The sequence below is a fragment of the Leptosomus discolor genome, chromosome 2 (genome assembly GCF_034619465.1).
Source record: "Leptosomus discolor isolate bLepDis1 chromosome 2, bLepDis1.hap2, whole genome shotgun sequence".
Classification (NCBI taxonomy): Eukaryota; Metazoa; Chordata; class Aves; order Leptosomiformes; family Leptosomidae; genus Leptosomus; species Leptosomus discolor.
In genome coordinates this window covers 30,861,102-30,886,388 of record NC_141392.1, presented here as the reverse complement: position 1 = coordinate 30,886,388, position 25,287 = coordinate 30,861,102, and the positions used below count along the sequence as shown (strand labels likewise).

Genomic DNA, 25,287 nt, shown 5'->3' with positions numbered 1-25,287 from the left:
TCTGGGTCCTTTATTGAAGTCCTTCAAGCTTCTTCGGTGTTATTAAAGATGCTCCTATGAGGTGATGGGACAAAGACAGATACCAGGCCACTGAAGTAGTCAAGACCCCAGGCACAAACCTTTACCAATCAACATGAAAAACTCCAAGATATTTTCAAGCAAGCAGGACTCTGCAAGAGCCTTTGAAAACTTATGGGCTGTATCATATGAAACTGCCAACATGAGGCAAACAGATATCCTTAAGTACTACCTCACCTGTGTCCTCAAATCAATCCATAATAATAACTCCTACTGCTGGACTTAACCTTTCCTTCTAGACCATAAAATATTTACTCAGAAAACAGAAACATGCCTTCTCATCTGCCCATTATAAGTAAATTTTGCTGTCAATGCCTTCTCAAGTTGTCCAAGGAGGTAAATCACTTGACACAGACGTGGGTATCTCTAGGTTTGCTTTATTAACTCAGAGTTGGGCCAGCACCTCAGGTGTGTGACAACTGAATTCCAAGTCCTTGCAGGTTTCATACTTTTTTTACCTGCAGATTTTTTCTTTATCAAGACACAGAGTCCAAAGTCTTTGTAAATTTTCACTCAACCTTTCAGATCTTCATATTCATCACTGAAGTCCACTCACAATCCCCTTACTCAGCTGGGTTCATCTTTTCTGGTTCCAGTTCTTGTTTCAGTTTCGGGTCATTGTCTACAAAATTATCTTTTCTACTAGTCCTATATTGTTACAATTCTGAGAACTTCTTCCACCAAGTACTTATAAGCCACAAAGTTATTAAAGACTTCAGCAATAAGTAAAACTCACACTATCCTAATCTTATTTCCCTATGCTTAGCACACTTGTTACAAATTAATCACAGTTATTTTATTTTCCTACATGACCTACACAACTGGGTTGGGAGGGTCTATACAAAGGACAAAGCTAAGAACATTTTGTTGGCTTTTAGAGCAGCTTATTCCACTGTAAAATTTTGCTACACAAGTGACTCAATCCCTGTGTGCGTTCTTACCTCTGTCTAACAATTTGTATGATAAATACAACATGTATCTTTCCTCATTTTTATTCACTTATTAGCAAAGCAAGCAGTTAACTGAGGGGGACAAAATAACCTTTCAGACCAATGGTATGGGGAAAGCATAACATAAGAAGGCAACAAGAGACAGACTTGCTAGGTCCCATAGCAGTTGCCATGGCACTGCGTCTGACTACAATGACTGCAGACTTCCTCTCTCTCAGGCATGTAAAAGCAGTCACAGGAGTCACTTTTCATCCTCTCTGGGACAGGACATTTTTTTTCCCCCCTCACCTCTTGGGCATTAAAACTCAACCTTGTTCACAGTGCAGAGAAATACCGGGCTTACCCTGAATTTCACACACGTAGAGTCAGCCTACACCATACTCCACACACTCTTCTCACACTTTCAGGCTCTCATCTTCGGTACCAACCCTGTTCCAGTGAACCTCTCTCCAAAACTTTTTCACTGCTTTGTATAGAAAAGTAATTCCTGTTGCTCCACTATTTCTAAACCTTTTGGATCTACAACATACTTTTATCTTTTCTTCACTGAAATTTGACTTATCCAAGCGACCAGGTAGACACTGACAAAGTCCAAGTCTTATCTTCATAAGATTTTTTTAAGCTTTTTGATGATTGAGCCTATCAATCTATATAACGTCCAAGAAAAAAGGAGAAGTAATAACTCCTCCTCCTCCAACTTAATCTCATTGCATAAGCCGATAAAGAGACAAATTTACTTTTCCTGCAGCCTCAAGGGGAGCTCTTTCGGTGCACTTTGCCTCTTTCACCTAAATGACATCACTTATTCTCAGTATTTCCAAAAGTCATTTTTGCCTTTGAGTGATCTAAATCTCTGCTGGCATACTCCCTGCTCCTACTTGGAGCAGTAGCATTGAATGCCTTGCCACCTCCAGCTAGCTAACAAAACTAAAAAATGCTTCAAGTTTGTTATATCGCTTCTGTCAAACTTTTTTTTCTTCCATCATCAGAACACTCAAACCTATTTCTCCTTTAGCTAAGCTATCGCTAAAGCCTATCTGCTTCTCTTCCACATTGTTCTCTAAACCTGTTTTCCTCTCTCTCTGATCCTGAAACCATAGTAGATACCTTTGGCATCATCCCTTTTCCTGCTTGTCACCCTGCGTTCTTTGGTTTAGTGGGAATACAGCTACTAACCACCCCTTGCCCTTAGCACCTGGTTTTGTCATTCCTTTATCTTTCAGATCACATCCAGGCTTTTCATTTTCTGCTTCAGAACTCTCCAACTCTTGCCTAAACTGACATCTCGGGCTTCAGTTTAGTCTATGTGCAGTCTGAGTTCTCCCCTCCAAATGTCCTGTTTCTGAATCCTTTTCATGGTATGCTCTGTCAGTACTTTGACACCTTTATCCAATACTATTCTTCCGTTTGGAATAACCTCTAGAGATTTTAGGTTACGACTTTTTTTTTTTTTCTTTCTTCATCTTTCTCCTACTGATTATAAATCATAAGATTCTTAGCAAAGTGTAATTCTTCATGTAACTTCATTTTAACACCAGATAAAAGGAATAAAACTTTGGTAAGTTCTGCATAAAAAACAGCTCAAAACTTTTTTTCCCCTCAAATAGTTTCTAAATTTGAAATCAGCAGTTATCACTCCTCCATTTGCAGAACAGATTATACTACGGGTAATCAGAGCAGTCCTCAATCCACGTTCAGTTTGGTATGTACCAATGAACATGGTTTAGGTCCTTCCATGAGTAACATGGGACCATGATGACGCTGAACATATAAAATTAACATGGAAAAAAGCAGTAATTGATTATTTGAATTTTTACAGCCTATTTATTATTATGATTTAAGAGGCTTGGCAAGGTACAATCTCCCATATGAGGAAAAATTAAAAAGGGAGGATGAAGTGGCTACAACTGAAGACAGGTACACACTGAAATACATGTCATTAAGAAAAGCCAGTTGTGTCAAAGTCTTTTGGCTCTTTGGTTCTCTGATGCTCCATGGACTTCCCTTTCTCTTTGACAATTCTCACTTAGCATTTCCCCAAAAAAATCAGGTAATCGCTGTAGAGTCAGTATTAAATAATTTGACCCAAAAGAGGATTGGATGGTATCAGAGTAACCCCTGTACCATCAACTAAGTAAAATCTAGCACAGTTGCCTTCCTCTGGGGAACATGGGTAAAACTGATGTATCTTAAAAATTGGAACTTCCAGCCCTGTAACTATCTAGGACCACTTAGAACAATGACATTATTTATACACTGGCCATAAATGTCAGCTTCACTCTTTGCAGCTATACCCTTTATTGCCTTTCAGAGTAGCGTGTGGTAATCACCAGCTTTATAAAACAGTAACAAATTCACGCAGCAAAGGAAAACACAGACTGCAATGACGCCATAATCTGGAGGTGAAAGTTCCAGACCTGTTGAAGCCAGTCTCGTGTGTGACCCACTGTCACACGCAACTGTGCAACTGATTTCTGTGTAAGTAATAAAAATACCCGAGCTCAAGCCAGCTACAAGGCTTATTTCCACGTCTAACCATGTTCCAGTTCCGTAGCCACACATCTTTACTTTTTACCTTTTTTCTTCTTACATTTTTCAGTGAATTTGCTTTAGTCATACTAGGGCACTTCTTACATTTACTTTCCGTGAGTGCTCAAACAATTGAGTTTTCCTGACATAAATGCCTGTGGAGAGGGAATAAATGTCAAGGTCTTAAGTCAAAGCATTTGTGGCAACCTAACTTATCGTTCAATGCAGAAATGATGTGTACTTTTTCGTTTAGTAAATGGAAAGAAACACACCATTGTGGTTTGATTGAGTACCTCTAAACAACACAGCTTGAAAATGAAAAACTAGCAGAGAGTTGTCTACAGTATATAAAGGGGAAGGCAGGGCATGAAAAGGTGAAATGCAAAAATACATGTGGAATTCTAAATTAGTAAGTAAGTTTAAAGAAAAGAAAAATCTGATTTTTACCTTTTTTAATCTTGAGTTGGTAATATCTTTAAGTCTTTGTCACTAGTTTTGAACATCAACTTCAATATAGAAACTGTGAGCCATCTTTCTTGCCTTAGTTTCCTTCTCTGGTCTTTGCTATTCTAGTTCTTGGTGAGAGAGGCAGGTCTTCATGGTTATCACTCACATTCATCTACCACAGCTGTACCTTTTCAAGTTACATTTCCCTTCCACCACAAACTTCATTTTCCTCTAGTCAATTTATACTGCATTGCTGAGTAAAATTTACCAGAACAAGGATTTTCATACTTTGTTTTATAAATAATTATGTCTTTTTGTCTTTTGAGAAAAAAAAAATAAAAATAGTCAGTAACATACAGTTAGCTGGACAAGAGCTGGGCAAGCTGCAAAACAACTTAATACAATAACTGCAAATATAGACACTAAAAAAAGAGTAATTGCATTCTATATTTCTGCAAAATACATTACAAAAAATTAAAGAAGCATGTTTTACTGAAATACAAATGGTATATGGCCCATAGAATACTGATTTTGATGTCCTCATTACTGCTAAATGATTTTCTTCTCGTGTACCATTTAGTAAAAATATTGTCAGTTAATGACACTGTATTAGAGTTTAAATTATGTTTTTTTTTTAAATTAAATCTGCTCAGAAAGTCTGTTTCATAAAAACACTGCTGAAAATATGATTACTAGGAAAACACTAAGATCAGATTAATGTAGGACTTCTAATGGGTGGCTGATGGGGGTCACTGTAGGTCCCTGATCTGAATGCCAACTGCTGCACGAAGAGATTTGCACCCGTGTACAGCAGTGTGCCAGGGTTAACACGGCAAACCTTGAGCCGTAACTCATATGCAACCCAAAAATGGTTAAGAATGACTCTACAGAAAAATTGTGACCTAAGGAAGTTATATGAACATCGATTATTTTGCTGTTCTCATCATTGCAACACTGAAATGTCTTCCCCAAGCAGTATCTCCTTAGCATCAGCTTCTCATTTTTACTTGGAAGTTAAAGTTGTGTATAGGATTTCGTAACTTTCTCCCCCCTTTAGTTTTAATTTCTCTGTTATATAGGAGAAGGCAAGTGGAAGACAGTACTGACACAGCACAGAGCTATGACATGTATTTCAACAGGTATTTACATTCATTACACAGCACTTCCAATAGATGGGGAAAACTTGTACTAAAAAAAAAAAGCACACAAGACAAAAATCAAGGATTGGACTGCAACAGAACTATTCTTACAAAAAATAATGTTGCTTTACTTACTTGGCCTTGCAGCCAGCTTCCAAACATACCCGTGCGTCCTTTTTTTACATCTGAAACTCCTCAGGAAACAGGGCTTTGCTTTGTGCTTACATCTACTTGTATTTTGTCAGTCCCAAAGCATTTTACAGGAGGAATAAACGTTTTAATTTCCACTTTATTAAGATCCTTACTCTTTAGCTACTAGTGAAGAGAGATACACTGATTTACTGGAGAAGATACAAATACACTCTTTAAGGAGATTTATTTAAAAACCTTGACCTACCTTTTCAGTGACCCTCTCTAAACAAAAAACCCAAGTACTCTTCCGCTGCATAAGAATTTCTGTTTTAGAAGAGTACAGCTGGGTTTGACGGAGGCCAGCAATGGACTGATCCATGCTGTTCTCTCCTTGCTGAGGGGCTCATATTGAGCTCAGGAACTAAAAAAAAAAAAAAAAGTTTCTTTTAATACTGGCTTTTAAATACTATTTCTTAAATAAACTGAAATTGGAAGTCCCTCAGCATTAAAAATCTTTTCATCTAACTTGGAACGCCATTGTTAATCTTAGATCAATATGAAGATCCAACATTGTGTACTGAGGAAACAGAAAGATCATATTTCTTTCTGTAATGTATGCAAATAGTACATTTTAATAAAATAATTTACATTGCCCCAAGTTAAATCCCGGAAATATAAAGATACATCTTTTACTGAATCTACAAATAAATTGATCACACTGCCTGTTTTGTTTGGCAGTAGACATAGTGGCCCAGCAGTCCGCAAAAGCAGCCCAGGATCAGCCACACTTTTTTTGCTCAGTTAGCATTATAAGGTAAAAGATGAAGGCAGTCAACTGGGCTATACAAAACTATCAGGTAGGAAAAAGTGTGGTAGGGCGTAAATCCCTAGGAAAGTTGGTGCCACTAAGGCGGTGTTCTAATGCACAACAAATAATTTGTTTCTTTCACAGTTGCAGTTATAATTTTATTCATTGTACTTAACACAATGATGTAATAAAAGTACTTTATAATGGATGAAGTAAGTAAAGCATTTTCATGATCCAGAAGTCCATGATAGGGAAAAGTCTCTTACATTCATCCCTCTTTCCAGTAACGCCTGCTTGCACAGGAAATGCGAAATCAGAAGTCCATCATGAAAACATGCTTGGAAAAACTCTATTCTATTCTTCAAGCCTCAGGTTCTTTTGTCTGTTTATGCACTCTGTAGGGAACAGGCCAAGCAGAAGAAATCTCATGTTTTACTAAGTATGTGTTCTCACCACCCTTAGTTTTCACCACTTCAGTCTCAGCAGGTCATTGCAACTTAGCTATGTCTTTCTCGGTTTTCTTTACTGCACTATATGCAAACATGGTCAGAAAGAGAATTTCCCATCATAAAAAAATCAGCTTAGAAGGGAGGGAAAAGTGTCTTTTGGATTCTATCAGCTAGAAATTCTGAAGTGCCCCACACCTGGTTACATCCAATGAGCTGCACAACTGCTGGCACCTGTGTGCAGCAGCAGCTGCCTGAATCATGGTTTGAGAATCCCTCTATCAACTGCGGGACTCCAGCACCCCTTCCCTTCTCAGGAGGGTACTAACACTTTTTTTTTTTTTAATCTTTATCATCTATGTGTATACTCTACATCTAGAAGAACGGATTCAACTATTCCTATGAGGCTGCACACACAGAACTGGCCCAATCCTGATACATATTACAAGTGTGAATAAACAGCCATAACACCATATTAAAAAGGGGGGAAAAACCCTACTGTTAATCCAGATAAAAAGGTTTTTTTCCTTGAAGGAACTTTCAACTCTACTGCCACCCATATTTGAGCCAGTAATTTAAAAACTCCCTGTACTGAACAGACTAAATTGATATTTTACAATAATATATTTTGTCAAGGAAGCATCCAATGGCAGCAAGTTACTATACAGACTCTAGCATGGCTTGCCACACTTTTGCTAGTGTTTTCAATGTCCACACAGCAAGAAGCTGCCCATTAAATTTATAGACCAATTTTATGCTAACTGTACTCATTACAGTCTGTGAGGAAACGAGGTAATTGGGTTGTTATACTTCTATCTTTAGAAATAAATTAGCATTACTGCTTAGTTAGAATAATTTAAAATGTCTGACTGTGCGTGCTCTAAGCATCCACTAACAAATGCTGGCTTCTACTCGACTTCCCACTGCATTAAACAGGCCATTTCTGCACACAAGACAAAGCAGCTAATCAACTGGAGGTTGAAAATAAATATGCAGGGAGCAGGCACACAAACCGCAGTGTTAAAATACATTTGTCTTACGCCAAGATTCATTTGTAAATTCAACTCAAGTGTTACACTTACTAAGTCATGTTGATGTGTTTTCAAGATGGTTAAATGCTAGAAAACAAATAATATTTGCAGTACAATTAAATGGAGTGAGTTACCCAGCAATACCCAAAAGCAGGATCTGCAAAGACAGGTGTACGGAAGCATTTGTATGCTGCAGTACTCAGTACTGTAACATCTAACTCCTAGATCCTTTTACAGCTAAGGGACTCTGACTTCCATGCTCAAGATTTCTAAAATTATGCACAGTCTCTATGTGACTCTTCAGAGATCTAGGAAAGCTAGTATAACAAAGCCAAACCATCCAGTAGAAAATACCAGCAAGGACTGCAGAGACAGAGTGATTCCGTCTTTGTGAAGACACACGGACTCTCCACAGACAGCTGCAGGGAAACACTTCCCTGCACTTACGAAGGTTTTAGGTTCAGAAACGTGAATCCTTTCTGAAAGTGGAACAACTAACTCTACTCCAAACATACCTCAGAGGCCAATAAAGCATCATACTATTATCTTTTAATTCCGTATCTTTGAGATAGCTAACCAGAGTTACAGAAGCTATAAATTAAATTCTCTCTTCTGTGTGTCATAATTAACTCCCAGCTACCAAGAAGTACCAGCCATCATGCCATAAAACATCCTAAATACAGATGCAATCCCCCAATCCATTCAGTGTTAAGAGTTCCTCTTTCCATTCACTGAGCCAGGAGAAAAAAAAAAAAAACCAACAAAAACAAACCTGTAAGCTACTATTTGGAAAGCTCACATAGAAACAAGACGACAGATGTTTAGTTTGTTTTGTGAAAGGTGGTAATCGAAGATCAGTCATCCATGCATCAAACAAGTGCTCCGAGTCTGCTGACTGCACGGTGCTGTGACAGCACCACAGCTCCTCCTGAGAATGCCTTCTAAACTGACTCCTGTAGGCAAAATAATTTAAGGATTGCTTTGAGATGTGACTAAACCTCTTGGCAGTAGCTACACCTCTGCTATTTTTTGGAATTCCAGAAATAGCTATAGGTAACTAAAGAAAGTCACAGGCAAAAAACTAGGCATGGATGGGTCACTATGCAAACGCATGTTACGCGGACACCAAGCTATGACTTTAGTTTATATTTTGAAACTGGCCACCTATGAAGTTCAGCATTAATTCACCAACTAAATGTTGCTACAGCTGCTGCCTTAAAACAGGAATATTTACTCCTATAAGACCGAGCATTCTGCTGTTGAGTCAGGAAAGATACTGACTGTGAATATAATCATGAAACCTAAAGTGGTTCTTTAAGGGAATTATATTTTTAATTATAAAAGTGAAAGCAACTCTGATATTAGGAAGTAAGATCAGGAGTCTTGTATGAAATGTCAGTAAGTTTTGCATCAAACTAAAGCAGTAACTCTAGAACTTGAATAAACTAATAGATCTTCACAAAGAGAAAAATAGAATACATAGTAGAAAAGCAGTGGGAGGCTTAGTATCATCCCTAAAATAGATTTTGGTAAGAATGGATGCACCCGCCACCTGGATGCTACGGCAGTATATACTTTGTAGAGATGAGATGATGGAGGAGCTAGAAAAGAGGCATTACATACATCCATCAGTGGCCCAGTTCAGGGAGAAAACAGAGTACAGCAATTCCAGTATCAACAAAAATTTGAAGTTACTACCTATTAGATGTAAACCAGATGTAATTACCTGTTACCCATTAGATTCCCTTCGTAAATGGCTCATTTTGGATAGTACTTCCACAGAATAAATAATTTCTTAATATTAGGGCACTTCACCTTAGAAGTAAGAAGTTTAAGATTAGAACTTCAAATTATTTAAATTAATTCATGCACCAACTAAGATAGACACTTTTTTTAGGTTGTTCATTTGGCCAAAAAGCTGGTATTATATACAGCAGAAATGCATCCAGCATGTTTCTGGCCCTGTAGTTTCGCCATCCATGAAACCAGAAATTACATTTGATCGGAAGTACAGGAATTTTCATGGTAAATTTATTCACAAGGGTAGTATTATTCTGTTTTCTTGCTTGTACTCACATTAATGCTGGGTGCAATATTAATGGATAGGACAACAATCAGAAGTCCCACATAACATGCAGATCCCAATTTCAAGTTGCACTTCTACTTGCAGGAAGTGTAAGGAATCCCAACAGAATGCAGAAAAACAAGTGCATGAACTGGGATTCACCAGGGTAGTAAAAATGAAGCCTCTTTATTTTATGTATTACCATTAGAAAGCTGCTATATTGTGGTACATTCCAGCCTATCATGAACACTTTGAGGCCATATAAGATTCCCCAGTATTCATCATCGCTGCTCCAACATAAGGTTCCAAACAGAAATTTTTTCTGAGGACGACTTTGTCTCTTTATTAATGTACCTTGTACCCCAAGAACCATCTCCAAATGGTGGGGAAAATCCATATAGTCCCCACTTGGCAAAAAAGCCTGGACAACATCAGCTGCTAAGATAGAAATACGAGTGCAGTATGTATGAACAGAATCAGAATATCCAAATGTGAGCAGGTGTTTGCTCAAAATCTGGTAATGCTGAAAATTAAGACAACCATTAGCCACATTAAACACTAAGCAGGCAGTTACCAAAAGACCTTAGGTGGGGGAAACAAAGGAGTCAGCTTAAGATCAATTATAAAAAGCACTAAAATTCTTAACAGTGAGGAGAGCACCGGTCAAAAGCTGGTCTGACACAGAGAAGAGGCCGTCCCGGCATCTCAAGCCGTGTTGAGGCCTGAGGGAGCACCCTTCCCAGCAGCCATGAGTAGGCTGCATGCCTGCCAGTGGGCTGACAGTACAGGGTGCAACAAGCACCAGCCTCTCCTGGGGTGTCCACACCTCACCTTGTGAGGTGCTATCCCAGCAGGTGGGTGGATTAGTGCAGTGCAGGGAACAGCACCCACGCCTCCAATGAAGACGGATGTAAGTAGGGTAATGTATTCCTAGAAGGGTGGGCTCTTATAACCCAAAACTCCTGTTAAAGGGATAGAGGTGAGCATGTAACCACAAACCTGTGGAGGATTGCCGTGGAATGGTGTTTAGATATCTGAAGTTGTCTAGTAAGGTTTTGTAAGGGTCTGGTACAGTCATTTATCTGTTATATTGCTATTAATCCTGCACGTATAGTTCATGGGCTAACAGTTAATTACAAGCCATTAATAAATCAACAAACCACTTAATTCTAACTTTTGTTTTTCCCTACAACAATCACATGCACTCTCTTCAGTGTATTCTACTTCACACTGATATGCAGCCTTTGGCTAAAACTTAACTGTCTCAGGTTTGGGGTTATTTTAATTCTTTTTCCTTTTCCTTCACTTGAGGGCAACCAGCTAGCTATACAGGTCACATTTGCTTCAGTACTCAGACTGATTCCAATCAAACTACTACAATAACTGTACTCCCCCAAGATAATGGCTCTGAAACCTGGACCAAAATAGATCCAAGTCTTTGAAAAGGGGATATTAAGATCTCATGTTAGACAAATGAACATTTAAAAGGCTTCACATATAAGCTAGCTTTCTTACTGTGGCTTCTTGGACAAGATGCTCTAATGAATTTAATCCACTAGGTCAGATCTTTGCATCAGGAAATTCCAATTAAACACTACACAAAAGACTGGTGTGCTCCTCCCCCCTGCAACTGACAAAGTTTAGTTTTAGCTCACTTCTAGAAAACATTGAAAAAAAGTGTCGTACATATTTATTTCTAAACAGAGTAAAAAAATTAGTTACATTGAATTTTGTATGGTTCACCTCTGAATTCTGCTGATGACATTTTTATAAATTAGAGATAATCAGGAATCCTTTCCCATGTTTTAACTTCACAAATTCTCAGTCTTTTGAAAGCATAGGAGCTGCAAAATCTGATGCTTGGGTTACAAGCTGTAGGGCTTTGTTATCATCCCTGTATCTTAAGTATGACTTGCATGAAACGACATACTTTGACAGATCTCATAATCAAAGACGCTGAACAAGCAAGCTCACTGATCTGTGACTCAGACCCTCAGAACCTTTTGGAGGCTCAAAAATACTAATGTTCATTAAGTATAAATGTGCTGCTTCTAAAATTTGCTTTTCATTATTTATGGGTGCCTAACTTTTGATTAGTCAAAATAATTACCTCCCAGAAATCTTTTTCCTTTCTTCTATAACCAAGATTAAAGCATTTTGTATTATGCATCAGGATTTTTAAAACTAAGCTTAACAAGAGACATTGTCACCTTAGCAACTACTTTTTAGAAGTCACTTACTCTGCAAAATCTGATTTTTAATACGCACTTAAAAGTTTAAAATAATTTCTAGACTAGCAACTGGCAACCACATTGTTCTTCATCACATCTTCAAAAAGCCATAAAGACTTAAATCTGAAAAAGAGAATCAAAATGTAACAGTCTTACATGACAAAAACATCTGTTCATAGTAAACTAGCTCTTTGCAAAACCACTCATTCTGCCACACAAAGCAAGCAGCTAGTGGAAACCAGAGTAACACAGAATTCCAAGCAATACTACAGAAAAAAAAAAAAAGGCAATTAAAAACACATATAAAAGGCAATTATTCAAATGCAGTCAGGCAGGGAAACGAACACCTTACCTGTCAGTTGCTTGCCCCCTAATTCTATCCAGTGCTGTATTTATTACTCCCCACTTCTACTACTCCCCAGCCCTTTTTCAAGTTAACTGAATATCTACATTTTTTTTCTTCCAGGTGCTAGAAAGAAAAGCTCCCACATTTCTCCCTGTCCAGAAGGTACCTTCCCCCATTAACAACCACATTCTTACCTACTTTACTGTTTGTTTATTCCATCTGTGGAATATGGCATCAAAGAACTGGAAATCCTGCCTTTCCTCCATAACTTAACCGAGTGCTTCAAACAAGCGCAGTAAGAGCACTTCCCCAATTAACATTTACCCAGCACATTCCACCTCCTCGTTCCCTTAACACATCTGAGTCACAAGCACCAGCTCAAGTGACTGGAAATTAACCTACTAAAGCAAAAATGCACATAGTTCCAGTCATTTGACATGTAACTTCATAGAAGCCTATGTTTGGGAAAGTAGAGTTTCTCCTTCAATTAAGTGAATTTTACTAAAGACGCAGAGGATATGTAGAGAGATGCTGTGTCCCGTATTAACTCCATCGATGTACTATTAAAAAAAAAAAAAAATTAAGCTTTCAGAGACACAAGCTCTTCTTTCAGATTTAGCCTTATTTTTAAGGGTTAGGAAGGTTATCAGACCACTTAGAGCCTCTCGCCATTGTTCCAGGAGGGTTACTCTCCTTTTATAAGGAAAATCAAAGATGAACTCATTCCTCTTGAATAATTATGGATTAGGCTTGTAAGCAAAAGCAGGACAGAAGATTCCTTCCCTCCTTATGAGGACGTTTTGTACCTTCTCTGCCCATTTCTTATTTAAAGTCAAAACCTGGTAGATAAAATAAACCCCCAAATTAGGCCTTTAAATTGATCAAGTCAGCTGAAACCTGCATGAATAGGTTCTTTTTAAACAGCATTTCTGTTATTCTGAAAATTGAGTATTTACTTAAGCAGTAGGAGGTAACTTTACTATGTCTTATTCTTTGAACCATAATTCAACAATCCCTGACGGAATATGAAGGCTTCTGCCTACCTTGCCTATTTGGTCTGTGCCACACCATTCCGTCCAACTCCACCTGCTGGATAAACTTCTTACAACCAGCCTAGAGAAGCTCTCGTTTCACCAGCAGATACAACAGCTAGGTGCAACGGTGAAACTGATGGAACAGTATACCTGATTACATATTCCTCATGTTTTTCCTTTCTATCAGGACTACAGTCAAGTGAAATCTCTGGGTAGGCATTTTTATTAAACACCTTGGGTTAACGGGCCATATTTGTAATGAATATCAATTTCTGGTTTTACAGGAAAATCCATAGTTCCATGTCACAGCTAAGGAGAAAAAAGTATACTTCACGCTTTTCAGCCTCTGGTAGTAGAAAAGCAGAAAGTAATATGTAAATATAATTTTTAACTAATATTTAAATAAATTATCACCTGTAATATTTCAAATCCTACAAGCTAAAAGAACAGGTAAAAAAAAAAGCCATGGAATGCCAGAAGTGTACCAACTCCAGCGAATGCCAATTCTAAGATAACTAATTTGAAAAGTTCACCTCCATCCGAGTGCTAGGTGACTCTTCTGCTTGCTGCTCCTTTCAGTAAATTAAACCAAACCAGACACGTGCACTGCTGTTTGAGCTACAACGAAGGATTAAACATTCCTTATGGCTCACCTCTACTATTCACGTTCAGAAACATTTCTAGCTTTGAGGGGGAAGGAAGAGAACCGAATTTGAGGGCTGTAGGTGAAGGGTACCAACCTGAGATACTTTTATAACACAGAACTTACTTAACCACTTCCTTATACACAAGACAAACATTCAAATTTCAAACAGTAACTGACAGTAACTTTTTACCCACCATTTCCAAACCACAAAAGCATAATAATTTAGATCTGTGTATTCGATGGTATTTTCTCGAATAGGATGCCTTATAAATACACTTGCCACCAAGTAATAGTCTTTATTATCATCTACCATCCTTCAGGAATAATTAAAACATAATGCAGGGTGATATACACTCAAGACTTGTGATTCATACCTGGAGCAGCCTGTGATACTGAAATGCTGGAAGAGGCATCACATTTGAGAATAGTAATTTAATCAAAAGTTGGGAGAGCATGTATTCACTTTCCAGAATACTGCTCAAATATTTCTCTACAAATAAAAAATGAACACCATTTTACACAGCTGACGTTGTAGTACAGGCAGTAAAAAAACCAACCAAAATCCCTGCTGCATGCAGATTATTATAATTTCAGAATGTCGTCACAAAATAAGCACAAGTCAAGGCTATCTTCAATAAGAAGTTTTTCAGAAGCTTCAAGACAACTTATTTCTGACAAAGGACTATTTTTTCCCTCTTGAAAGAAGTCCATCAATTTTTGCCAGATCTCCAAAAGACACTGTTGCAGAACCTCTCTGGGCTGGTCTTGCCTAAGAAAAAAAAAAAAAAAGAAGAAAAGTCTATAGTGATAAGTTAAAATATTTTGTAAAAAGCTTTTAAAGAATCAGCAATTTACAAATACCTTCAAAACAGAAAATAGCTCAGCTTCACATTACCTGTGATTCATGGAATTTCCAGCCAATCATGTAGTAGATCTGAAACGTGGCAGGTACTGAGCCATCGCTATTTCCGTACATTTCTGTTAGGGCATGAAGCGGGGGGGGGGGGGCCAAGAGAGGTACACGGAATGTCAGTTCTAAGAAATACTGAGTTCTAAGAACACTAGAACCAAGTATGACAGATTCATCATAATGACTCTTGGTGAAAGATTTGGGACAATAAAAATATCTCACACTGCTGCATCAACATAGTTCAAATCCTGTCATTGTAATTAAGGTTAAAAATATCTGTACGATAACGGTATTTTGTTCTATTCAGAAATGTGGGGGTTTTTTGTTTTGGTTTGTTTGGGGTTTTTTTTACACAGAGGTCAGAGAAAAAGATATGGAAAATATGTTCTTAAAGTCATTTCAGATTAACTCATTACCTCTCAAATACTTACCTTGGTATATTGCAGCAGCTGCCAACATTGTCTCCCTGTGTAGCAGAGGTTTTCTATTCCAAGAGCAATTACTCTCCCCCATACCTAAAAATATGTTTCAGCTTTAAGGAAAAGAAGATACAGCATACGGCATGAGTTAAGTGCCATGCACTAATGACAGATTTTTACTAAACCACAAGTATAGAATCCTTTGAATCTCACTGTAAGAGAGAACAACGTACCGCAAATAATTAGGTGAGTTTCTTGCCTGTAAGAATCCAAGCCTTTTAAAACCAATGCTTCGCAATTTACAGTTTGCATTGCTAGGAATGATTTCAAATTATTACTCCTTCATCTTGAGTCCTCAAACATTTAGGTTTTCTAGTATATTTTAAGCACGAGTACAAAGTGTTTATTCTGACACACCACTCAAACGTTTGGGTTTTTTAACAGATAAGCACTATTAGATTACTATTTATAACCATGAGATTACTATCCCATGAGATTTTTAATAAGAAATAAAATAACCACAATTCTAGTCTCTTTAATCACTTACTGCATCTGAATGTTTCTGCAGAGAACGAGAGTTTTATTTTCAGTAAGGAATTACTCTAAACCGCAGCAGCTGATCCACAGCAAGAAGATGCCCCAAATCGCTCTGTAAGTAACAAGCGACTGCACAGGAATGACCACTTCACAATCCATGACAAATGCAATCAGGAGACTAACTCAATTGTTAAGCATTTCAACTGTGTTTTGCATTCCTCAGCAGGGTCTATTTATTTTCAAAGCAGTTTCCTGAATGTCTCGATAATTATGGAGGTTCACAGGAAAAACTAGTGTGTGGGATACATGCTTCTGACTCCCCTTTAGGGCTTTTCAGCAGCTTACACTGAGCAGGCTCATAAAGAATGGGAATACAAGGGAAGCAGAAAATTCATAGCAGACCACAAAGTAGCAAATCTTTGACTTCTGCTTCCCAACACAAAGCTGCTGACAGGCATAATTCCCTAACTCACTAGAGATCAGGAAAAAAGTAATGCTTCCACTGTTGCAACAAGCCTTACTTATTTTTTTTTAAGGAAGAAGTATTTTACGATAAATGTGGTGAAACACCAGCATAGGCTGCCCAGAGAGGTGGTAAAAGCCTCATCCCTGGAAACATTCAAGATGGGGTTGGATGGGGCTCTGAGCAATCTGATCCAGCTAAAGGTGTCCCTGCTCATTGCAGCGGATTGGACTAGACGGGCTTTAAAGGTTCCTTCCAACCCAAACTGTTCTACAATTCTATGATTTGGAGTTAAGAAATACACAGTGAAACTCTTCTGTGTCTGCATCACTAACATAGAAAACTAATATGAAATATATACTTGCCTTGCAAGTCTTCCATAACCTCAAACAACCCTGGGTAGTTGACTTGAATTTCGTCAGTATCCTAAAAGAATTGGGAAGCTTAGTTTTAGAGCATATCAAGCTAAAACGGTAGCATTATTCAGTCTCGAGAGTTGCTCACGGACTATTCATCTGCCACATCTGTTCAAACTGCACATTTCTAAGAACAATACTTCTAAAAAGTTTTGGTTAGTAGCCCAAATACAACCAAATTTTCATTGAGATGCCATTATTGTCTTCTTGGTTTTAGAAGAAATAGCAAGAGTGTCTAAAGGTTTTTCAAGCAGGTCTAACATTTGCTGACATTTCTCCAAGAAGACCATCCAAATTCAACCGGGCCAGTAGCCAAAGATACACTTCATTAAGTTGGTTTCATTAATCACAGTGAAGCCGAGAACAGAGGCAGTCCAGGCTGTTTCAGAAACTTATTCAGCAAGATGCATCACATGCAGAAGAAAGCAGTACATTACTAATACATGAGTAACCAGTATTTTTTTATATACCAGCTGATGGTTCTGGATTGTTCTCTTATTCATAATTACCACAGTCAGGGTGTTAAAGCCAGCTCTTGACAACAGATGTCCCAAGTCAGAGACAGCAGTGAATGGTGATACATGAGGAGAAAATCCCCCTTCTCTTTCCAATTCTGCTAGCTGCAAAGAGCAGCGAAGCTCATACAGAGTGTCTCCCCCAAACATTGCACCAATGAATACTCCATCTGGCTTAAGAACTTGGTGAATCTACAACACAGAAAAAAAAATTAATGTTGTTATTAATAAGCCCATTTAACTAAGAAGTTCTAGGACTTTTTTTTTCAATTAACTTAAAACACTGCAAGATAAATAATCTGTCTGAAAAGAGACTAGTTGTTCTTAAGAAAGAGTGAATCACCAGAAATTACACTTACCGTCAAGAAACGCAAAATGCACTGTGGAAATCTAGGGTAAAACTGTTTTCAGTGGGATATTCCTAAAATAATATCCTCAATTAATTTACTTCTGAAAATAAGGTAGATTGAGTAGCTTCTGCTTACTTTTACTTCCTCAGATGAGGGCTACAAAAATACTTTTTAATGGCTTGATTTAAGAGAAATGGAGGCCTTAGTTTCCAGCAGTGATCTTTGCACTTGTAGACACACAACAGAGTAATGCAATTCACATTATGCCTATCCCTACTTATTTTTAAGTTGCCAGAATAGCAATACTATAGCTCAAACGCCAAGGTTGACAAGCTGCTTTCTTGTCTTCTAAGTCCTAGCCCCCTTCCTACTGCGATAGTCACTAAATTCATGCTTTCTTTCTTCCTCAAGAATTGGCAATGATCCCCAGTTTAGATATCTGGAAGAGCCATCTTAACAACAACTAACAAGGCAGCAAAAGTCTCAAACAGTTTACCTTACTCAATTCAAACAAAGATCTTTTAAACTGGTTTTTAATTATGTATTAATCAAGCTACCTCTTCTATGCTAGTAAAGAAGCCTTTAATTGACATATGAGAAATTTAAGCAGTTGAAGGCAGTTTCCATCAGCTAAAGCCAATGGTCCCAACATAGGAAATAAGCACTCATGATGCAAGTGAGACAAGAATCCCAGTTCCCTCCCCTTTGTGGGACATTATAATGTGTCAGTCAATTTTATGTGGGGGTAAAAAAATTTGACACTCCATAGAACACTTGAATTCCAGAGAAAATGATCTATTTCTTTCCAAGACTTTTTTTGTTTTTGAAGTACTGAAGGCCTTCTGATTTCTATTTTTATTATTACTATAACAGCAGGTTACTCCTATTCATACCAATGGGTGACAGAATAGCACTGTAATGACTGGCCAACGTGAAATAAACGAAAAAGCAGCAAACTGGTTAAAATATTTCCTGCTCTTGCTCCGAAGTTAGCTGATTATAAAAAGTTTTCACCTGCAGGAAGGAGCTGGAGTAATCCAAAATCAGGTTTTGTTCAGTAAGTTCCAATTTTCTGTCCTCAATAAGCATTTGCTTCATTTCAAAATCAAAAAAGCTTTTACCTGATAAAAGTCATATTTAAAAATAAATAGCTGAGACATAGAAGTAACACAGGTTCCATAAACCAGTTCTGGAGAAGTTAGATTTTTTAAAATCTTGTACTACAATAACACATAAAAAAACCCAATAGCGTCGCCTCAGTTTACATTAGTTATCATGATCTCAGCTGTTGAGACTACAAAATATTACACAAACATGTTGCTTCACAGTTATTTATTCCAAACTGATTTGAGACAGTAAATTAGCAGAAATAACAACTGATGCTCCTCAAACTGCCAAAAATACTGAAAAAAACCCGCTCATGTACAACATGAGCTGTTTCTGGGCCTTTTATTTAAAGAACATATGGAAATACAGAGTGCTCTGAATGCAAGTAACAACAAGTGTTGATTTTTAGTATTAAAAACCAGGTTCTTACCTCTCTAAAAGCTCTAGGAAGGTCATTCACCCAATGTAAACTGAAATAACAAAGTATAAATTTTACAGCTACATACTAAATAAAATTTAATGAATGCAAGTAATTGTTACATTATCTAAGTATATTTCAGAAGCCAAAGCACTAGTTTCTGAAGCTGCAAAAGTTCTGAAATGCCCGACTAAAAGCAATACTAAGTAAAAACGTTACAAATAGGGGGTTTTGTTTGTCTGTTTGTTAGGTTTCTTGCTGTTGTTTTGTTTTTTTTAAAGTTGATAAGATGCAAGCCCTGGGGACTAGTTTGTCAAAATGCAAGAAAGAGAGAAGCTACACGTGTTTTGAAGGAAAAACAAACAAAACAGTAAAAACCACCAGGACAGCAGTTTTTCCAAATCTAGAGTCCTATTAACTATGGAAATACATTTCTTATCGCTGTTTAATGGACTAATAATCTTCCTTTTTTTTTTCTTGAAGTTACTCTGAAAAGAACATTATTTAACACCTTTAACCAAAAAATAAAACGTAAATAAATGACTAATGCATACCTTAGGCTGCTAACAACAAGATCAAATGTGTCTTCTTTGAAAGGAAGGAATTCCTCATCAGCCACAACACTGATTGTAGGGATCTCAGATTCTACAGCGTTTTTCTAGTGTTGGGTTAGAAGAAAAACAATGTCAGAAGCTCACCTCTTTTGCTTTCCTGTATTATGGAACTGAAGCACATTAGCATTCAGAAAGCTACTTACTAAAGCATTCTCTGCAATATCAACTTGAATAAGTTTTTCAACTGTTTCCTGAAATAAAATTTCAAAAGTCTATCAAATATGTGAATCATTTTATAAATGGACATTATTCATTTTTGGGAACACTTACACATATTTACAGTAAGTTAGAAGAAGGATTCTCTTCAACCCTTGATAAAAACTTTATATAAAGCAGAAAGCACTTTCCCCCCAATGTAACACTTAGTAATTTCTCACAGGGAGAACAGCCGAGATAATCCATGTTAATCTGTTACTGCTTCTAACAGCCAATGAAGCACCTTTCCTTACAGTGCAGTTCATGAACGGTAAACTGTTCGCTGCTTAAAAGTCTCCATAATGACACTTCTAACAACTAACTGCGTCCAACAAAGCCTGATCGAGAAACATGCACTTTCCTACTCAAGACTGAAGGTTAACTCTCACACCACAGAGATCTTCCCTCGCACTACTGCCTAGTCTGCGGTGACAATCAACAAAGAGTAACAGCCTGCACAACACCCATCTTTGGGCTATAGCTACAGAAATGGGGGGCGGGGGGAGATTTACCTCATCAGGATTCAGAGATTTGTTTTAAGTTATAATAGAGCTCTATCTGAAAACAGAGAGATACTTATTTTAAACATTTTCACATGAAGAGACAGTACCTTGGTTAAATGTTGAGCTATGTAACCTCTTCCAGAGCCGACATCCAAAGCAAGGGGAAACGCTCTAAAGAATAAAGTTTAGCAACACAAAACGTAATCAAGGCTTAAGCCATTCGAAGTCTTAGTCCATATTAAGTTTTGTCTGCCAATTTCCAAACTTCTTTTCCAATTATGGGCATCGAGCATCCTTCTATGGTTTTACCACCACAAGACAGCCAAGAGAAAGGCGCTCACAAACCAGCGTTTCTGGTTCCCCTGACCGTCACCCTGCAGCTGCAGGGGAGCGTGTGGGATACGGAGCGGAGCCCTGTTCCACCCGCGGCAAGGCTTACCTGGTGATGTCAAACACCCTGTCCGCTATCCTGCTGCCGACCTAGGGGGAAAGCCCGCCCGTCAGCGGCGGCGGACGTGGCCCACGCCCCCGGCAGCCGCCCCCCGCCACCTCCGCGCCTCGCTGATGCCTCCCCCACCTTGCCGAGGGGGCCGCCTCGGGCCGCCGCCCGCCGCCCCCACCTCCTCCCGCAGGTAGTCGCACTTGGCGGGTTCGCCCTGCAGCGCCGCCCAGTTCTTCTGCTTCCGCTTCAGCCGCCGGTCGAAGGGGCTCAGCGCGCCCGAGCCCGCCGAAGCGCCGGAGGGAGGAGAAGCGGCGGCCGCGGATCCTCCTGACAGCGCCCAGAGCCGGCGGCAGCCCCAGCCCGCCCGCAGGACCGGGCAGCCGGACCCCCTCAGGGACCGCACCCTAAGGGCCGCAGCCGCCATAGCCTCAGGCGCGCCCCCGGGCGCATGCGCGGGAAAAACAGTTCCCCCCCCAACCCCAAAGCCTCCCAGCTTGGCCTCACACCCCCGCCCCCTCCGCGCATGCGCGCTGCCACTCCTCCCCCTGCTTTCCGCCGGTCGCGCCGTATGATTGGTTGAGGGTGCTTTGCCCTGCTGCGGCCGCCGTAGTGCCGCCGGAAGTGGCTGTGTCGGCGCGTGGAGGTTGGGTGTCCGCAGTGAGGGAGCGCAGCCGGGCGGTGAGGCGGGGGCGGGCGGTGGGAGCAGGGCGCCTTGTTAGGGCGCCTTCGCGGGGCGCTGCCCGCCGCTGGGTTCGCGGAGGGAGCGGGGTGCCGCAGCCGGCTCGGCGCAGGGCAGCAGGCGCCTCGGGGAAGGCCCCGGTGCTGCCGTGGGGCCGCTGGGCCGCGCTGAGCCTCTGCCGGGTGGCGCTGGCCGGTGCTCGCCAAAACGGCCGCGCTCTTGCCGGCTTCGTTCCTACCTGGCGCTTTAAAATGTGAAATGCCCCGGTCCTCTGGGAAGTGGAAGTCTGAGGTCCGGCTTACAATGAAACTGCTTGAGGGCGTGTTCGGGATTGACCGGGAGTCACTTAGGGCTGTGTCTGCAGCCGCTGAGGTCTTTTTAGCTGTGTATCCATTATCTGAGGAAGCTAAGGTTTGTGGCAAAGACTGCAGGAGTTGGAGGATTATTTGTGACTTGTTTATATGTGCATTTGGAAAGAACTTTTAAGGTATACGTTAGAAATCTAACTTGGCTTAATTCTTTAATTTTTTTTTCAATTATGTGTCTATCTTAATCAATTTTTTTATTCAGAAGCGAGTTGTTTTTTCTTTCCATATTGTAGACGTCTAAGTCTTCGACAGCATCAAAAATGTCATCCCAGGAGGAAATACTGAAGGATGGGCGGTTTAGCTGCGTTACGAGGGATCCCAGGTTTTGGGAGATGCCCGAAAAAGAACGTAAAGTCAAGATTGACAAACGATTCCGAGCTATGTTTCATGACAAGAAGTTTAAGTTGAAATACACAGTGGATAAAAGAGGTCGCCCTGTTAACTATACTTCTACGGAGAACCTCAGGAAATTTTATGCCCTGTCAGAATCTGACTCTGATCTTTCAGAAAATGATAGTGAAGAACATACTGAAAAGAAAATAAAGAAAAAAAAAGCTAAATCGAAAGGAGAAGCAGATTCTGCAAAACTACTTGCCGATGGTCTCCCTCAGGAGGACAGCAAAATAAACAAACGAGGAGTGGGCCAAACATGTGAAGTGGTGACAAAACTACATGGCCCTAAAAGTGAAGGACAAAAAATTACATCTAAATTCAACTTGAAAGAGGACTCCAAGAAAACTGCAAGAGAAATTGATCGCTTTCAGGGAAACAAGGACCTTTTACACAAAGGGGAAAACCAGCAACTAGATGCATCAGGAGTGAAATCGATTTCTATTCAAAACAAGCAAAAGTCTTCACAACCAGGTGGTACTAAATTGGTTAAAGCTCCCACGAGGGACCATTCTGTAGGAGGAAAAACAAAAGAATCAGGTTAGTTGTTCAAATAATAAATAGAATGTGACTATGTTTGCTTGGATGTTGTTGCTTTTGTTTTATCCATGGAAGATCTTTTGCAAGATCAGTCATAAAACAGTTGACTGACTCCAGTTTGGCATTGCTAAAGAATTGGAGTTGATCAGCTCTGTGTAGAATCCATGCTGACTGTAAACATCCTGGTTAGTTAGAAAAGTAAAATGTCTAGTAGCGTATTCACTGCTGTATTTATCAGACTGGATAGCAAATACAAAGTCTGATCCCGTGAAGGCTTCAATATATACACGCTTGTTGACTGAAAGTGTAAGGATGGCAGCATCAAGCCATTAATATTTGAGGGCTTTAGAGAGAACAGGTGCCTTGAAGAAAAGCTTTCTTTGTGTGTACGTATGGCCTACGTTATTAAATCCAATTTCTACTTGTTGATTCTATACATATAAATAGACTAACAGAGTAACACTTCATTAGAGTTTGAGATAGATAACACAATTGTAAGCCTAAAGAGCGATTAAATTAGATTAGAAACCTGAAGAGGTGATACTGATCATTTATGTTGTTACCCTTCCCTGCTGTAGTTTGTTCCTGCACCATTCCACATTTCAGGGATTCTGTACATCTGCATGAAGAAAACCAGAAGTTTTTTCCTTTGTAAAGGATCATATGTAATTCCACCATAAAAATAGTATCTAATGTTTCTCTTTCAGTGGCTGTATGCACAGACACCTGTGATCAAAGTGACGTTAGTAAAAGCCAATTAGAGGAAGAAATTTCTGCAAGTGATGCTTTTGAGTCCGCAGAATCGGAAGAAGAGGAGCCAGAAGATGATGGGGAAACGGGCGAAGAAGATAGTGATTCAGAAGATGACGAAGAAAGTGATAGTGGGCCTGATCTAGCTAGAGGCATAGGGAACATTGAAACGAGCTCAGAGGATGATGAGGATTTAAATGACCTGTTTCCAAAGGAGCCAGAGATAGAGCATTCATGGCGCGAGCTAGATAAAGATGCCCCTCGGGGAGATGAGGTAACAATATCTTGTGTGTGAAAAGTTGCTACGTGACAAACTCAGAAACGTGCACTGTTATAGACCTTCATCTGTGAAACAGTTTGTGAAAGTATTTTTCACAGAGGTATTTCAGCCTTTTAGTTACAGAATGCAAGTGGCAATGAAATTGGTTGAGAATGAGACTTGCAATTTTCACTGGTGTTCCCCCTTCCTTCTAAGCAGAGGCTTACCTATAGATAGATAAACTTTCTATAGATGAAAGAACAAACAGAACTGAGCTTTTCAGAAATTCCAGAATTTAAATAGTACTGCTTTTGTTCACTACTGATTTTTTTTCACTTTTTTAAATTTAATTTTTTAACTCATGCTTTAAGAAATTGAGAAACCATTAGATAGTGAAGTAGGAATTTAAAACTGAGGACAATTAATGTCTAAGAAATCACAGTGCTCTAGTGCTGTTATAATTCTGTGGTACTGGTTGCTATTGTGACTAACCATAACTTAAGTGATGATGTTGTAACTGCAGTCCTAAATCTGTGATTGATGCAGTTCCTTCTGGGGTGTTTCGCTATTTATGTCCTTTTTATTTGCTCTGGTGGTTGCTGCTTCTGACTTTTGCTAGTTTAAGTGTTACAAAGTCTTGAGGAAAATGCTTCTTTTATTTTTTTCAGCAATTTATTGCTGACTTTGATTTTTACCAAGGATAGCTGCTAGAGAATTGTGTATTCCCCATAGCAGTCAGGAATTAAACCGATGAACTTTGTCCTTTTTTTTTTTTCTCTCTGTTCAGATTACAAGTAGATTGGCAGTTTGTAATATGGATTGGGATAGGTTGAAGGCCAAGGATTTGATGGCTCTGTTTAATTCTTTCAAGCCCAAAGGAGGAACGGTGTTTTCTGTTAAGGTAAGACCTGATTTCTAAATAAAAAACAAAACCAAAAAACCTGCAAAATAAGAACAAAAGTCCTGTGGAGAATCAAAAGAGAGATTAACATGATAAATGAGAAACTGTGCTGCAGTTTAACTTGCTGTGTTAGAAATAAACATCTGCTGCTCTGCAGCAGCAGGCATATATTTGGTAGAGTTAGAGCCTGAAGTTGCTGACTTCTCGTGTTCATAAGGTTGGCTCCACGTGCTGTTTTTCTGAGACTAATAATGAAGTTCTCAAAGTCTAGTAGGGGGGGAAATCCATTTCCTTGGCCAGTTTAATTTTCAGTTATCTGTATGGTAGATAACCCAGCCTTAAATCTGGCTATTTCTAAATGCTTTCCAACCCCATTTAACATTGCACAACACTTCTTGTTTTTCACCACTTTTGAGTTACTAATAAATTGATTGAATTCTGATCAGTTAAGTTATATTTTTCCGGTTTTAGTGTCTGCCTTCAGTTTTCTGAGAAATGTTAGTCAAATACCCCTTTCTGAAAAGGGCCACAGTGAAATGAACGAAGTCAGGGTTCCTGTTGTTCTTCATCTGTCCCAAAATATTCTCGTTTGTAACAGGCAGTTTGTTTGTTCTACTGTCTTTTCTGTA

The 25,287-nt window shown here is 39.2% G+C and overlaps 2 protein-coding genes across 3 annotated transcripts in view; one reads left to right on the top strand and one right to left on the bottom strand.

The window, feature by feature from the left end:
* Positions 1-14,153: 14,153 nt before the first annotated feature.
* NDUFAF5 (NADH:ubiquinone oxidoreductase complex assembly factor 5) lies at positions 14,154-21,195 on the bottom strand. Its single transcript, XM_086460837.1, has 11 exons — positions 20,950-21,195; positions 20,769-20,809; positions 20,437-20,500; positions 19,775-19,822; positions 19,572-19,675; positions 19,030-19,069; positions 17,137-17,334; positions 16,577-16,637; positions 15,224-15,307; positions 14,778-14,860; positions 14,154-14,651 (listed from the first exon to the last, which is right to left on the bottom strand). The coding sequence occupies exons 1-11, from the start codon at positions 21,193-21,195 to the stop codon at positions 14,565-14,567; spliced, it is 1,056 nt and encodes a 351-aa protein (XP_086316963.1). The 3' UTR covers positions 14,154-14,564.
* An 865-nt stretch (positions 21,196-22,060) lies between these two features.
* The window catches only part of ESF1 (ESF1 nucleolar pre-rRNA processing protein), a 32,956-nt gene continuing 29,729 nt past the window's right edge, over positions 22,061-25,287 (top strand). Inside the window, exons 1-3 of one of the 2 annotated variants that reach the window (XM_086460836.1) lie at positions 22,061-22,748; positions 23,471-23,772; positions 24,545-24,658. In XM_086460836.1, the coding sequence (XP_086316962.1) occupies positions 22,079-22,748; positions 23,471-23,772; positions 24,545-24,658 (1,086 nt within the window). In that variant the 5' untranslated portion in view covers positions 22,061-22,078. Of the gene's footprint in view, positions 22,749-23,455; positions 23,773-24,544; positions 24,659-25,287 lie in introns of both variants that reach the window. The other variant, XM_086460835.1, reaches the window with a different exon arrangement.

What these genes read in the sequence shown, in the direction of transcription:
- NDUFAF5 (XM_086460837.1), bottom strand. Translation starts at nt 21,195, where the DNA reads ATGGCGGCTGCGGCCCTTAGGGTGCGGTCCCTGAGGGGGTCCGGCTGC. An exon ending in TAGCTCAACATTTAACCAAG is followed by an intron (nt 19,823 to 20,436) that starts GTACTGTCTCTT and finishes ATTTTATTTCAG; the next exon opens with GAAACAGTTGAAAAACTTAT. An exon ending in CTTGTTGTTAGCAGCCTAAG is followed by an intron (nt 19,070 to 19,571) that starts GTATGCATTAGT and finishes TTGTTATTTCAG; the next exon opens with TTTACATTGGGTGAATGACC.